The sequence below is a fragment of the Gopherus evgoodei genome, unplaced genomic scaffold (assembly GCF_007399415.2).
Source record: "Gopherus evgoodei ecotype Sinaloan lineage unplaced genomic scaffold, rGopEvg1_v1.p scaffold_34_arrow_ctg1, whole genome shotgun sequence".
Taxonomy (NCBI): domain Eukaryota; kingdom Metazoa; phylum Chordata; order Testudines; family Testudinidae; genus Gopherus; species Gopherus evgoodei.
Window position 1 is genome coordinate 470,188 of NW_022060016.1, and position 14,249 is coordinate 484,436.

The 14,249-nt window shown below is 61.3% G+C and overlaps 1 protein-coding gene across 2 annotated transcripts in view; it reads left to right on the forward strand.

The window, feature by feature from the left end:
- Nucleotides 1-14,249, forward strand: part of SLC8A2 (solute carrier family 8 member A2) — an 82,233-nt gene that overhangs the window by 17,100 nt on the left and 50,884 nt on the right. For both annotated transcript variants that reach the window (XM_030544503.1, XM_030544502.1), the window contains exon 2: nt 9,794-11,627. In XM_030544503.1, the coding sequence (XP_030400363.1) occupies nt 9,835-11,627 (1,793 nt within the window). In that variant the 5' untranslated portion in view covers nt 9,794-9,834. The remainder of the gene's footprint in view (nt 1-9,793; nt 11,628-14,249) is intronic.

Below are 14,249 nucleotides of genomic sequence, written 5' to 3' on the forward strand. Positions count from 1 at the left end.
GTCCCCCTCAGCTGAGATCAGAGCCCGAACTGTGCCAGGCACTGCATGGATACACGGCGAGACGCAGCCCCTGCCCCCGGGAACCTCAAATCTAAATCGACAAGAGAGAATTATTACCCTGGTGTTACAAGGGGAAACTGAGGCCCAGGGAGATGAAGTGACGTGTCCAAGGTCACACAGGGGACTTTTCCTAAGAACGGCATTAGTGGGTGAGACCAATGGCCCATCTAGCCCCGTGTCCTGTCCCTGACAGTGCCAGGTGCTTCTGAGGGAACGAACAGAACGGGGCAGTTATCGAGTGATCCTTTCCCTGTCGTCCAGTCCTGGCTTCAGTCCAAAGACTGGCCCAGCTGGGCATTGGACCCAGCTCTCCGGGGTGCCAGCCCGTGGCCCCACTCCAGGGCTTTCCAGGATCCCCACCCCCTGCGTGGGACCAGATGCAGCTCATCCCTCCCCCAGCCCCAGCCCTAGCCCCGAGCAGAGGGCTCGTGGTGCAGAGAGTCCGGCCTGATCGGGGAGCGTCTGACGTCCCTGTTGGACGCTGAGGCCTTGCGAGCGGGACCTTTTGTGTGAGTTATAAAGCCTGATTAAAGCGTCTATAAAAAGCCAGGAACCCGCCAATCCAAAGTGGGGGAAACAAATACAATCCCATTGTCGCAGAATGAGCCTCCTGGACTGTTTAATTGATGTTTCACCCCGGCGCTGGTAATGAGGCTATTAAATTAATTACAGGCATGTTGGCGCTGGAGACAGAGGCGCCTGCTTTCCCAGCCTGGCACAGCTAGGGGCTTGGAGCCACGTTTCCCCAGGCGGCCCCGGGACGCACCGGGCAGCCCCCGTCTGGGCTTTCGGGGGAAGCCACCTGCGGCGAGAGGGGCCCCGGGCCAAATCTGCAGCTGGTGTCAGTGGGCAAAGCTTGCGGGGAGGGATAGCTCAGTGGTTTGAGCACTGGCCTGCTAAACCCAGGTTGTGAGTTCAATCCTTGAGGGGGCCATTTAGGGATCTGGGGCAAAAATCTGTCTGGGGATTGGCCCTGCTTTGAGCAGGGGGTTGGATACCTCCTGAGGTCCCTTCCATCCCTGATATTCTGTGAAAGCTTCGTCCACTCCAATGGAGCCTTGGGTGATCGACACCAGCCGGGGGTCTGGCCCCATGGACTGCCATGTGGCGCTGGCTGATTGACGCCAGCTGGGGGTCTGGCCCCATGGACTGCCATGTGGCGCTGACTGATTGACACCAGCCGGGGATCTGGCCCCATGGACTGCCGTGTGGTGCTGGCTGATTGACACCAGCCGGGGATCTGGCCCCATGGACTGCCATGTGGCGCTGGCTGATTGACACCAGCCAGGGATCTGGCCCCATGGACTGCCATGTGGGGCTGGCTGATTGACACCAGCCGGGGGTCTGGTCCCATGGAGAGCTGGCTGATTGACGCCAGCCAGGGGTCTGGTCCCATGGACTGCCATATGGCGCTGGCTGATTGACGCCAGCTGGGGGTCTGCCCCATGGACTGACATGTGGCGCTGACTGATTGACACCAGCCGGGGATCTGGCCCCATGGACTGCCGTGTGGTGCTGGCTGATTGACGCCAGCTGGGGGTCTGGCCCCATGGAGAGCTGGCTGATTGACACCAGCCGTGGGGCGGGCCCCATGGGCTGCCATGTGGCACTGGCTGATTGACGCCAGCTAGGGGTCAGGCCCCATGGACTGCCATGTGGCGCTGGCTGATTGACACCAGCCAGGGATCTGGCCCCATGGACTGCCATGTGGGGCTGGCTGATTGACACCAGCCGGGGATCTGGCCCCATGGACTGCCGTGTGGTGCTGGCTGATTGACGCCAGCTGGGGGTCTGGCCCCATGGACTGCCATGTGGGGCTGACTGATTGACACCAGCTGGGGATCTGGTCCCATGGAGAGCTGGCTGATTGACACCAGCCGTGGGGCGGGCCCCATGGGCTGCCATGTGGCACTGGCTGATTGACGCCAGCTAGGGGTCAGGCCCCATGGACTGCCGTGTGGTGCTGGGTGATTGACACCAGCCGGGGGTCTGGCCCTATGGAGCGCTGACTGATTGACAGCAGCTGTGGGGCTGGCCCCGTGGGCTGCCATGTGGCGCTGGCTGATTGACGCCAGCTAGGGGTCTGGCCCCATGGAGCACTGGCTGATTGACACCAGCTGGGGGTCTGGTCCCATGGAGCGCTGACTGATTGACACCAGCCGGGGGTCTGGCCCCATGGGCTGCCATGTGGCGCTGGCTGATTGACACCAGCCGGGGGTCTGGCCCCATGAACTGCCGTGTGGCGCTGGCTGATTGACGCCAGCCGGGGGTCAGGCCCTGGGGTGCTGTGAGGATAAATCCATGGCAGCTCGGGGGTGACCGTGCCGGGGGCGAGCCCCGGGCCCACGGGGAGGGAGAGGTGTCAGCGGCTAGAACCCCGTCGGGGTTTCTATTTTCACATTCCTTCGTTTGTCGCCTTTTTATAGCCTGTCCCCGTCTCTCATTGCTATGGGAACGGCGGCGTTGCTATGGGAGGGGCGGGCGCGGGTGGCGGGGTTCCAGCGGCGCTGGCAGGGCGCAGTAGCTGCACACGCTGCCGGGCGCGGTGCTGGTTGCAATTCCCTTTTCCTCGGGATTAGCAGTCCAGCGGTCCCTGCTAATTGCCGCAGAGCGGCCGTTGCCGGGGACAACCCCCGGCTGCCGGGGAGTCGCGGGGGGAAAGGCGAAGCCTGCGTTTGCTCAGCGAATGCGCCTCGTCTCGTTTGGAGCACGTGCCTCCGGGGGGGACTCTGAAGTTGGCAAAATTTTGTCAGTATCCGACCTGAGACATTTCGGTTCTACAGCTCCTGCTGGCGGGGAGGGGGTCCCGTGGTCTCCTGGGAAACCTGGCATCTGTTCCTGACTCTGCCCCTGAGCGTGGGCCAATCGCTTCCCTGCTCTGTGCCTCAGTTTCCCCACCCGCCCTTGTCTAATTAGAGTGTGAGCTCTTTGGGACAGGGATTGTCTGTTACTATGTGTCTGTACAGCACGCGGCCTGACGGGGCCCTGATCTTGGTTGGGGTCTGGGCGGCGCCCGGCGCGACGGGGCCCTAATCCCCGGGGCACCGGGCATTGGCTACTGTTGAAGGACAGGATACTGGGCTGGATGCAGCTTTGGTCTGACCCAGTACGGCCGTTCTTTTATTCTTACATGGATCCCTCGCGCTTCCCTGTTCGACACAGTCCTCCGGAGGCTCTGGCTTTGGCCACTGTTGGAGACAGGATACTGGGCTGGATGGAGCTTTGGTCTGCCCCAGCGTGGCAGCTCCTCTGTCTTTAAATGAAGCAATAACCCCCATCATGTAAATAATACATCACTTTGCTGGAGGCCTTCTGGGCACTTACTCTTTGAAATACACAAGGCCGGAGACCTGAAACAGAGTCACTTTGCCCACCATACGGAAGAGATTTCGGTTTCTTTTTCTATGTGAGAGCTGCACAGAGCCCAGTGTTGTCCAGACTTCTGAAAGCTGAGCCCATCTCCTGGAAAAGGAACCCTATCGCCCCAGCCGAGATCAGGGCCCCGTCGCTCCGGGCGCCGCCCAGGCCCTGGCTGAGATCAGGGCCCTGTTGCACCGGGCGCCGCCCAGGCCCCGGCTGAGATCAGGGCCCCGTCGCTCCGGGCGCCGCGCAGACCCTGGCCGAGATCAGGGCCCTGTCGCGCCAGGCTCCGCCCAGACCCTGGCTGAGATCAGGGCCCTGTTGCACCGGGCACCATCCAGGCCCTGGCTGAGATCAGGGCCCCGTCGCTCCGGGCGCCGCCCAGACCCTGGCTGAGATCAGGGCCCTGTTGCACCGGGCACCATCCAGGCCCTGGCTGAGATCAGGGCCCCGTCATGCCGGACGCTGCCCAGACCCCGGCCAAGATCAGGGCCCCGTCGCACCAGGCGCCGCCCAGACCCCAACCAAGAGGGCCCCGTCGCGCTGGGCGCCGCCCAGACCCCGGCTGAGATCAGGGCCCCGTTGCACCCGACGCCGCCCAGGCCCTGGCTGAGATCAGGGCCCCGTCATGCCGGGCGCCCCCCAGACCCCGGCCGAGATCAGGGCCCCGTCGCGCCAGGCGCTGCCCAGACCCCAACTGAGATCAGGGCCCCGTCGCGCCAGGCGCTGCCCAGACCCCAACTGAGATCAGGGCCCCGTCGCACCGGATGCTGCCCAGACCCTGGCCGAGATCAGGGCCCCGTCGCGCCAGGCGCTGCCCAGACCCCAACTGAGATCAGGGCCCCGTCGCACCGGACGCTGCCCAGACCCCAACTGAGATCAGGGCCCTGTTGCACCGGGCGGCGTCCAGACAGTGAGAGCCAGTCCTTACCCTCAAGAGCTCCCAGTCTAACTAGAGAAGACAGACAATAGGACTGTCTCTTAGTTCTGTGTTTGTGCAGCACCTAGCGCGATGAGGCCCTATAAGTACAAATACATTAATAATCATCGTCATAAAAGAAGGGTCATTTTCCGCAGTGTACAGCTGAGACCCAGTGGGATAATGGGCTGGATTTTTGATGGATTTTGCATGAAAATCTGACCTTTATTTTGGTCCCTTTGGGGAACCTCCCCCCCACTGTCAGTGCTGCGCCTTTAGGGGTGGGGCCCAAAATGACATCCCCCCACGTGTCACACGGGAAGCCAATAGCGCAAGTCTTCTGAGTCCCGTGCTGGTGCTCCTGCCTGTGCAAAACCTTCCTGTCTCTCTCAGCCGGCACCCAGGCTGTCCAGTCGCCCCCACTCCATGGGGAAGGATGGCTCCCCCCGCTCCGGCGTGTCCGTCAGCAGATCAGGGGGCTGGGAGTGTGGGAGCTGGAGTTGGAATTGACCAGGCGTTGGGAGGGTTTGTCCCTGGCAGCGCGAAGGAAGAAAATCACATTCGGCAGCTGGCCCGTGTCGTGCAATGACCATCCTTTGTCCGCAGGTCTCCGCATGCAGTGCAGATTGCAGCTCGAAATGCGCTCTTCTGCATAGTGACTGCCGACAAAGGCAGGAGACGAGCAAGAGCCGTCTGCTGCCAACAGCAGATGATGTTCCCACTCCCTGACAGCTGCTGCGCCAGCGAGATTGCTTTGGCCTGGCCCACCACGGGGTTCTGTGTGCTCCCCGTCGCCCCTGCGCGTTTGGCAGCTGGGCCTGGGTTTTGTTGTGGTACCCGAGGTCACGCGAGCGACACCTAGTGAGAAAAGAGACCGTGGGTGTCGGAGCATGTGGTTGTGATGCAATGACACCAGAGCAGCTCCTCATATTTGTGGATATTCTCATTGTCTGGATAAGTGGCTGCGCCTTTGTTTTGCATCCTGCTACGCTCTTGGCCTCACTGAGATCTGGTGGCAGGGAGTCCCACAGGCCAGTGGTGCTGTTCATAATTCCTTTGGTTGGATTTAAATGTGCTGCCTTTCATATATGGAGCTACACCTCTCTCATAGAGCTGGAAGGGACCCTGAAGGGTCATGGAGTCCAGCCCCCTGCCTTCACTAGCAGGACCAAGTACTGATTTTTGCCCCAGATCCCTAAGTGGCCCCCTCAAGGATTGAACTCACAACCCTGGGTTAGCAGGCCAATGCTCAAACCACTGAGTTTTCCCTCCCCAGTTTCATCCTGTGCGCCCCTGCTTCTGTGTGAGGAGACCGGTTGAGCAGAATGCCTGGCTCCGCCCTGGGTGAACTTGGGGAGCATCTCTTCTCTTCATCTTTCTCTGCCTCAGTTTACCTCAGCACAAGGGGGAAGGATGCAGGCTGCCAAGCTGATCCTGATGTTTCCAGCAGTGCTGGAAAGGTGTCGGGGTGAGGTGGGCGTGGATGTTGAGCTATGGAGCAGTGACATGAATTGTGGACACGGGGGTTTAGTGGCAGACCTGGGAATAGAACCCAGGAGTCCTGATTACACCCTCCCCCCCAACCACTAGATCTCACTCCCCTCCCTGAACTGGGACAAGAACACAGGAATCCTGCCTCCCAGCCTTGCCCTCCTCCTGGATAGAACCCATGGTTAGAGCCCCCGCCTCTAACCGCCAGCCTTGTGCGCTGCTTGTTTACAACAAACCCCTTCCAGAGCAGCGCAGGGCTGGGCTGTCTGCAGCGCCAGGGGCCTGGGAGACCCGGAGACCTGCCTGGGGCCTGTCCTAGCCCAGCCAGCGGGGCCGACGGAGCTGGTGTAAAGACACTGGCCAGACCTCGCTGCGCTGGGCCGTTCCCCTCGCCGCGCCCTGCTTTGCTGCCGAGCCGGCCGCCGCTCGCACGCTTCACTGAAGCTGCTCGGGGAGGAGGGGAGCGTTGGCTGCCTGGGCCTGGAGATTATTGTCATAACTCGCTCATATCACCCGCGGCCCTCAAAGTGTGTGGCCAAGGAAGGAGAGGATCCTTAACCCCTGTTTTTACAGATGGGGAAACTGAGGCACGGAGTGGGGCGGTGGCTTGCCCAGGGCCTCACAGCAATCGCTGGCAGAGCTGGGAATAGAATCTAGGAGTCTTAATCCCTCCTGACCCCCTCTAACCACTAGACACCCCTCCCCTCCCAGTGCCAGGACTAGAACCCAGGAGTCCTGACTCTCCAATCTGTCCACCCCATGCTAACCACTAAGCCTGTTTTCCATTCTTACAAACCCTGCGATCCTCTGGGAGGGGGCTCACCCCTGGGATCACTGCATGGATGGGGCCAGGCAGGATGGGACCCCAGGTGACCCGCCCTAGAAAGCACAGATCTCGGTAGCCCGCCATTGCCATCCTAGGCCTTGGGCCAGCCCTGGCTCACCGCCCCATTCCTGCTCCTGGACAGCACGAATCCAGCCGAGCGCCATGGCCAGGGGTGCCTGCTGAGGCAGGGGTTTGGGGGATTAGGCAGTTAGGATTGGCGCTGGGATGATGCCCTGCACCCCAGGCATGCGGATTGGTGCCACCGTCTCTGTACCAGTTGCTCACGGCGACCGTGGTGCGGCCCCCGGGCTCAGCTGGCATGTGGCTGGCATGGCTTAGTAATTCCGGGGGCCTGCGGCCAGCGAGAGCTGCAGATTGGCCAGCCCTCCACTCTGCTCACTCCCCCCTCCTCCTTAGCATCACCCAGGATTTCCCGTCTCGCCTGTGCTAATGAGGCCTTGGGATTTAATGAGGTCCTTCCGGCTGAAAGAATCAGCTCCGTCAGCTCCTCTGAGGGGCTGGGAATCCGACGCCACGGACGCGTTGCTGGTAGCTCGTTGTGATCACTAGGACGCGCTGCCCTCCCCGGCTCAGCCACTTGTGCAAGGCTGGCAGGAGACCCCAACAATGCCGGGATTTGGGGTGCCCGTTCGCTGCAAAGAGCCACGCGCCGGGGCCCTTTCGGTGGATGTCAGGGTGCCTGGCAAGCAGGGCAGACGGCAAGCTCTGTTCACCGCCACAGAGTCGCAGGGCTCTCATGGGGCTTATGGGCCCCGGTCACCAGTCCCTGGTGGCTTGAAAACACTCATGCTCTCCTGCCCACTTCCCCTGCTCCCCGCCAGCCCTGGGGTCCCTGATTCTCCTGCCTCCCGCCCTGAGTGTATCCCACTGTGGGTGTGAGAGAGGGGGAAGACTGGGGGACCCCTGTAGCTTGGGGGCCTCCTGTCCCTCTACTTCCCGCTCCCCGCTCTGGCTGTATGCATGTTGCTGGCAGCAGCTGATCTCTTATTAAGGATGTAATTTAAACACCAGCGTCTCGCACCGGCGTGATTTTACATCACTTTGCTAAAGCTCATTAATGTCACGCCCTGGGCGTAAGCGGCTTATCTGAGTTTCCCCCACCCCGCTGTTCTCTGGGTTGACCCAATCAAGGGAAGGCCGGCCTGCCTCTGTGTCCAGGGCTAATCCTCCCTTCGCCTGGCTAATCCCACTGTTCCCCGGTGAGCGGGCAGCCAAAGGAATGCGTGGGCTGCAAGCCATGTGTGCGAAACCATGCGAGCGTGTGGATGTGCACGCCCTGTGTGTGTGTGTAGTGAGTGTGTGTACACCAAGCTGTGCATGTGTGTATAGCAGAGTGGGGGGATGTGTACAAAACTATGTGTGCATGTGTGTGCACGGTGCATGTGTGTATGTGCACACTCTGTGTGTTTTTGTGTACAAAGTCGTGTGCATGTGTATGCTGTGTGTGTATACAAAACTGTGTGTGCGTGTGTCTTCTCCTCTATCGGCTGGGCCATGGAGAGGATAACAGCCTACTGCTGCCGCTGGTTAAGAGACGTACTCCTTTAGCTCAGGCATTACACATGCGGTGCCTTGAGGCTGACGGGCCCGTAGACAGCAGGGACGGTCACAATCTCTGATGTGCTGTTCTATTGAGGGAAGGGTTGGGCCTGGTCTGTTCCCAGGAGAACGCAGCTGCTGAACCATGCTCGTTTCATGGTGGCTCATTTCTGCCGCGGCCACGATCCTGCCGTGCTGGCTGGGGCCACGTCCCTCCTACCGGGGCTAGTGAACAGAAACTGCTTTGAAGGCGGCTCTGGGTAGTGGGCAGCTGCGTGGATGGGGCTGGAGCAGGAATGCCACGGGGGAGAGTCAGCGCCGGTGTGCAGGGCAGGGTGTGGTAGCCGGGCTTGGACCCAGCAGGGTTGTGATTGTGGGGAGAGGAGAGGGATGGCTGCCATAGCAATGAACTGGGTCTGTTTCCCTTGGAGAGGTTGAGGATTTGGCCTGTGGATGCCCCGGGGTGGGACAGATGAGCCGTGCCGGTTATCAAAGAACGAATCCTGTGCAAAGCGCCTTGGCAAGGAGGCAGACCCTGCCCGGGCCGGCCAGTGGACAGCTGCCAGCCGATCTCTTTTCCACGCCAGCTGGTTCCCAGCCTCTCCGGGGCACCTGCAAGGGAAGGGATGAATGAGACACTGGGCCGACTGTGGCCATGGGCCTGGGTTCGATTCCTGCCTCTGCCACGCACCCTCTGGGCAACCTTGAACAGGTCACGTCCCCCTAGACCTTCTGCTGCAGCTCCTCGTTCAGTCCTGCTGCCCAGGCGCCCACCACGGAGGGGCGGAAAGCAGGCTGCAGGGCCAGAGCAGCGTCTGCGTCTGCTGAGTGGGAGTCTGCTGGTGTCCCAGCTGCAGGCGTGGCTGGGCCTGCCCCCTGGGAATGCAGAGGGATGGGCAGCTGAAGCACTGGAGTGCACCATCGGGGGAGAGCATGGCAGAGCTGGCATAGCAGGGCTGCGGGTCAGGGCTGAGAGGCACGGGGGCAAGGAGGAGCCCAGGGCTGGGCTAGCAGGGGGCTGATCCCAGGGGATCTCACCCCAGTTAAGGGGCAGGAGAAGTGACTGTTGGCCCTGTTCAGTCCGTCCTGCCAGGGTAGCACCTACAGTGCCCTGAAATCCACTCCCCCTAGAGCCAAGCGAATCGCTCGGGTTTCCTGCGCCCGCCCGAGCCTCAGGCAGCGAGCTCTGGATGAGCGTTTGGAAAAGGGAGAAGAAATAAAAATAGCCCAGCGGAGCCCGGAAGGCTGCTCCGCGGAGCCGAGCTCGTAGGTTGTGTTTGGGGGGATCCATCTGTCGCGTACCAGCGACTCGCAGCTGGTCTGAGAGACGCAGTGAGCAGAGCACGGTGCTGAAGGGTGAGGGGGCGGGAGCCGGCTGGGTAGTGTAGGAGCCTGGCACAATCCGTCCCAGCACTGGGTGGGGCGTGGGGGCCTAGTGGTTAGAGCAGGGGGCTGAGAATCAGGACTCCTGGGGTCTATCCCAGCACTGGGAGGGCAAAGTGCTTTGGGACGCTCCAAGCCCCGGCGAGGCGTGAGCTTGGAATGCCATCACAAGTCTCTCTCGTTCTGTCCTCTAGATCCTGCCGGGTCTGGCAGCTGGACCGAACTGCCCGAGATCATGGCGCCGGCATGGCAGCCCCTGCCCCGAATCCTCACCAAGGCTCTGCTGGCGTCCGTCCTCCTGGCTGAGAACTTCTCCCTGGCGGGAGCCTTGGAAACGGTGCCGGAAAGCAACGTGAGCTGCCAAGGGTCCAACACGTGCCACCCAGGGGTGCTGCTGCCTGTCTGGCAGCCGGACAACCCCTCCTTCGGCGACAAAGCTGCGCGGGCCATAGTCTACTTCGTGGCCATGATGTACATGTTCCTGGGGGTCTCCATCATCGCCGACCGCTTCATGGCCTCCATCGAGGTCATCACCTCCAAGGAGAAGGAAATCACCGTCACCAAGGCCAACGGCGAGACCAGCATCGGCACGGTGCGGATCTGGAACGAGACGGTCTCCAACCTGACCCTGATGGCGCTGGGCTCCTCCGCACCCGAGATCCTGCTCTCTGTCATCGAGGTGTGTGGGCACAACTTCCAAGCCGGGGAGCTGGGGCCCGGCACCATTGTGGGCAGCGCCGCCTTCAACATGTTCGTGGTGATCGCCATCTGCGTGTACGTCATCCCCGCCGGGGAGAGCCGCAAAATCAAGCACCTGCGGGTCTTCTTTGTCACGGCCTCCTGGAGCATCTTCGCCTACATCTGGCTCTATCTGATCCTGGCGGTCATCTCCCCGGGCGTGGTCCAGATCTGGGAAGCTCTGCTGACGCTCGTCTTCTTCCCGGTCTGCGTGGTCTTTGCCTGGATCGCCGACAAGCGGCTCTTCTTCTACAAGTACGTGTACAAGAGGTACCGCGCCGACCCGCGGAGCGGCATCATCATCGGCACTGAAGGGGAGTTCCCCAAGGACATCGAGATGGATGGCAGCTTCCTGGCCAATGACCACCGGGAGAACGTCTTCATGGACGGGGCGGCTTCCGCGTCCCCGGCCCTGGCCTCCTCCGCCCAAGAGGAGAAAGAGCTGGACGAGAGCCGCAGGGAGGTGATCCAGATCCTCAAGGACCTCAAGCAGAAGCACCCGGACAAAGAGCTGGAGCAGCTGGTGGAAATGGCCAACTACTACGCCCTGCTGCACCAGCAGAAGAGCCGAGCTTTCTACCGCATCCAAGCCACCCGCATGATGACCGGGGCTGGGAACATCCTGAAGAAACACGTCTCGGAGTTCTCCAAGAAGTCGTCCAACCTTCTGGAGGTGCCGTCGGAGGTGGAGGAGGAGAACTACAGCAAGATCTTCTTCGAGCCCTGCCTGTACCACTGCCTGGAGAACTGCGGCTCGGTCACGCTGACCGTGGCCTGCCAGCAGGGTGGGGAGGGCAACCACACCTTCTACGTGGACTACAAGACGGAGGACGGCTCGGCCAAGGCGGGCTCTGACTACGAATACAGCGAGGGGACGCTGATCTTCAAGCCGGGTGAGACGCAGAAGGAGCTGAAGATTGGCATCATCGACGACGACATCTTCGAGGAAGACGAGCACTTCTTTGTCCGCTTGCTCAACCTGCGGGTGGGGGACGCCGAGGGCATGTTCGAGTCTGACTCGGCCGACCACCCCAAGGGGCGGCTGGTGGCCCCGCTGATCGCTACCGTCACCATCCTGGACGACGACCATGCCGGCATCTTCAGCTTCCAGGACAAGCTGTTGCGTGTCAGCGAGTGCCAGGGCACCATGGAGGTGAAGGTGGTGCGGAGCTCTGGGGCACGGGGGACGGTGATGGTCCCCTATCGGACGGTGGAGGGGACGGCTCGCGGAGCGGGCATCGACTACGAAGACGCCTGCGGGGAGCTAGAATTCAAGGACGACGAGACAGTGTAAGTACGAACCGTCGGCCCCTCTTTTAGCCTCGCCACGGCCTGGAGATGCACCCAGCATTGCCGCCTGGTGAGGGTGTGCCTGCATGCGGGTGTGCGTCAAGTCCCAGCTCCCAGAGTCCTGGGATTAGCTGAGAATCTTGGCTTTCATTATTGTGAAAAAGTTTAAAAAAGCAAGTGTTTAGCCCTCTTGGTTGGGGAGAAATACTGGAAAATGCAGCCCCCCCCCCGGCCCCAAATGCAGAAGGTGGGGAAAAAACCCCAAACAATATATATATTTAATCTGATGATTTTTGAAGGGGTGGAAGCTGGCCATACTGAGATGCCACCCATCAGTGGCCAGCCACTGTAGAAAGCCAAGATCCGGGCCAGATGTGGGGTTTGCCACCAGTGGCTGGAATTGGGGCAAATCTCCAGTGCAGACAAGGCCGTGGGCTCGTAGCCCATGGTTCAGTGCACACAGAGTCGCTTCACTGTGTCCGAGCTATTGAGGATGTGGGTTTGTTACGGATGGTGGAAGGTGGGTGGAAATTCGGATCTGGCAGCGGTTTCTGCTGGGCGCAGCGCCTGAAGGAGGTGCTGAGCAAGGCAGAATCAGGCCCTTTGTATTCTAGCTCTTTAAAGGCCACCTCTTCCTTATGGCTCTGTGGTGACTTTGTGGAGTGTGTGTGTGCGGGGGGGGAGGGCATCAGCTGTAAATACCCGTCCCCTGGCACCAGTGTCAGTGTCCTGCTCCCCAGGTCGTCTTTGGTAAGAGAAGAAAAAGCATTGCACTGCTCTGGCTAGTACTGTTGCTCTCTGCTAGGAGGAATAAGAACTGTGTGTGTGTGTCATATGCCCTATACTGCCAAAGCTAGGGGTGATTCACCGTTAGCTCAGGTGGCAGGGGGCTGGGCTTTTGGAGAAGGGCTATCTCTGGGTTCTGTCCCCACTCGCGCCATGAAGTTCCTGGCATGCAGCAGGTGTGACGATCGAGGGAGTTGTGCATATAGTGATCTCTGTGCTGAGAGCCATATCGTGCAAATGCCTGGGAGCCCTCAGCTCCCCATGCCCTAAAGAAACCCAGAGCACCCTCGTTCCCCCAAGAGGTTTTGGGTTTGCAGCAGGACGAGGGGGTGGGGGGAGGAGATTCCCAGGGCTCGTGCTGGGGCCGTGAAAGACATGACTCTAAAAGGAGCCGCTTAGCGGCCGCTCAGGGCCTGAGCTCAGAGGGCGAAGGCAGGAGAACCTTGCTCCGGTGGGCTAGGAGCCCCGCTCGGTGGCATTAGCTGGAGTCTGCCTTTGCTGGCTGCCCCGGGAAAACACCCAGTTCTCCTCTGAGCTTCCACTGTATTATTAGGGCTCCCGGAGCCTGGCGGCAGCACGGCTTCTCAGCCGACTCCATGAGAGCTCGTCATGCCACGCAGGGGGCCAGAGCACCCCCAGATCACTGCTGGGTGTAACCGGCCTGCTCCCGCGGGGTGGGCTGGCCCCAGGCCAAGCTGGGAGCCCTGGCACTGCCACGGACTTACTCTGGGAGCTCCAGCAGATCACTTCCTGGCCTGGAGAGAACCAGCCCTCCTCCATGTGCGTGGGTTGTGAACTCTCTGCGCCAGGGCTCCCGCTTGTATCTGTGCAGCACCCGGCCCAGGCCCCCCGATCCCAGTCTGGGGTGGATCTGTGCAGCGCCCGGCCCAGTGGGGCCCCCAAGCTCAGTCTGGGGTGAGTCCGTGCAGCGCCCGGTCCAGTGGAGCCCCGATCCCAGTCTGGGGTGGATCTGTGCAGCGCCCGGCCCAGGCCCCCCGATCCCAGTCTGGGGTGGGTCTGTGCAGCGCCTGGTCCAGTGGGGCCCCCGAGCTCAGTCTGGGGTGGATCTGTCCAGGTCTGGCCCAGTGGGGCACCTGAGCTCAGTCTGGGGTGAGTCCGTGCAGCGCCCGGTCCAGTGGGGCCCCGATCCCAGTCTGGGGTGGGTCTGTGCAGCGCCCGGCCCAGTGGGGCCCCGATCCCAGTCTGGGGTGGATCTGTCCAGGTCTGGCCCAGTGGGGCCCCCAAGCTCAGTCTGGGGTGAGTCCGTGCAGCGCCCGGCCCAGTGGGGCCCCGATCCCAGTCTGGGGTGGGTCTGTCCAGCGCCCGGCCCAGTGGGGGCCCCCGATCCCAGTCTGGGGTGGGTCTGTCCAGCGCCCGGCCCAATGGGGGCCCCCGATCCCAGTCTGGGGTGGATCAATGTAGGGCCCAGGGCTACAGGATCTGATCTCTAGGTGCTACTGGAATTCAAATGAGGCTGATTTGTGGATTCCCCGCATTAGAACATAAATCGGAGACAAAATCATCGTCTTCCCCTGCTCCCACATCTGCCTGCCTGTCTCCAGCTGTCACCTCTGCTTGGCTCCTCAGGCCCGCTGTGTGCCCCAAGCTCTTGCCAGGAGGAGAATGTCGATTTAGGAGGGTGATAGTTTTGACAATGTGTTTATAACAGCAAAAGCCCCAGGACCGACGCGATTACAGCAGCCAAAAGTCCTTCTGCTGGGGTCGCTGATTTTGTTCAGGGCACGGCACTGAGCCATGCCAAGGAAAGCACATTCTTGCCAATAGAGGGTCTGTCCCCACAGGAAGGGCTCGGACGGGATGTAGGGTTGCCAGCAC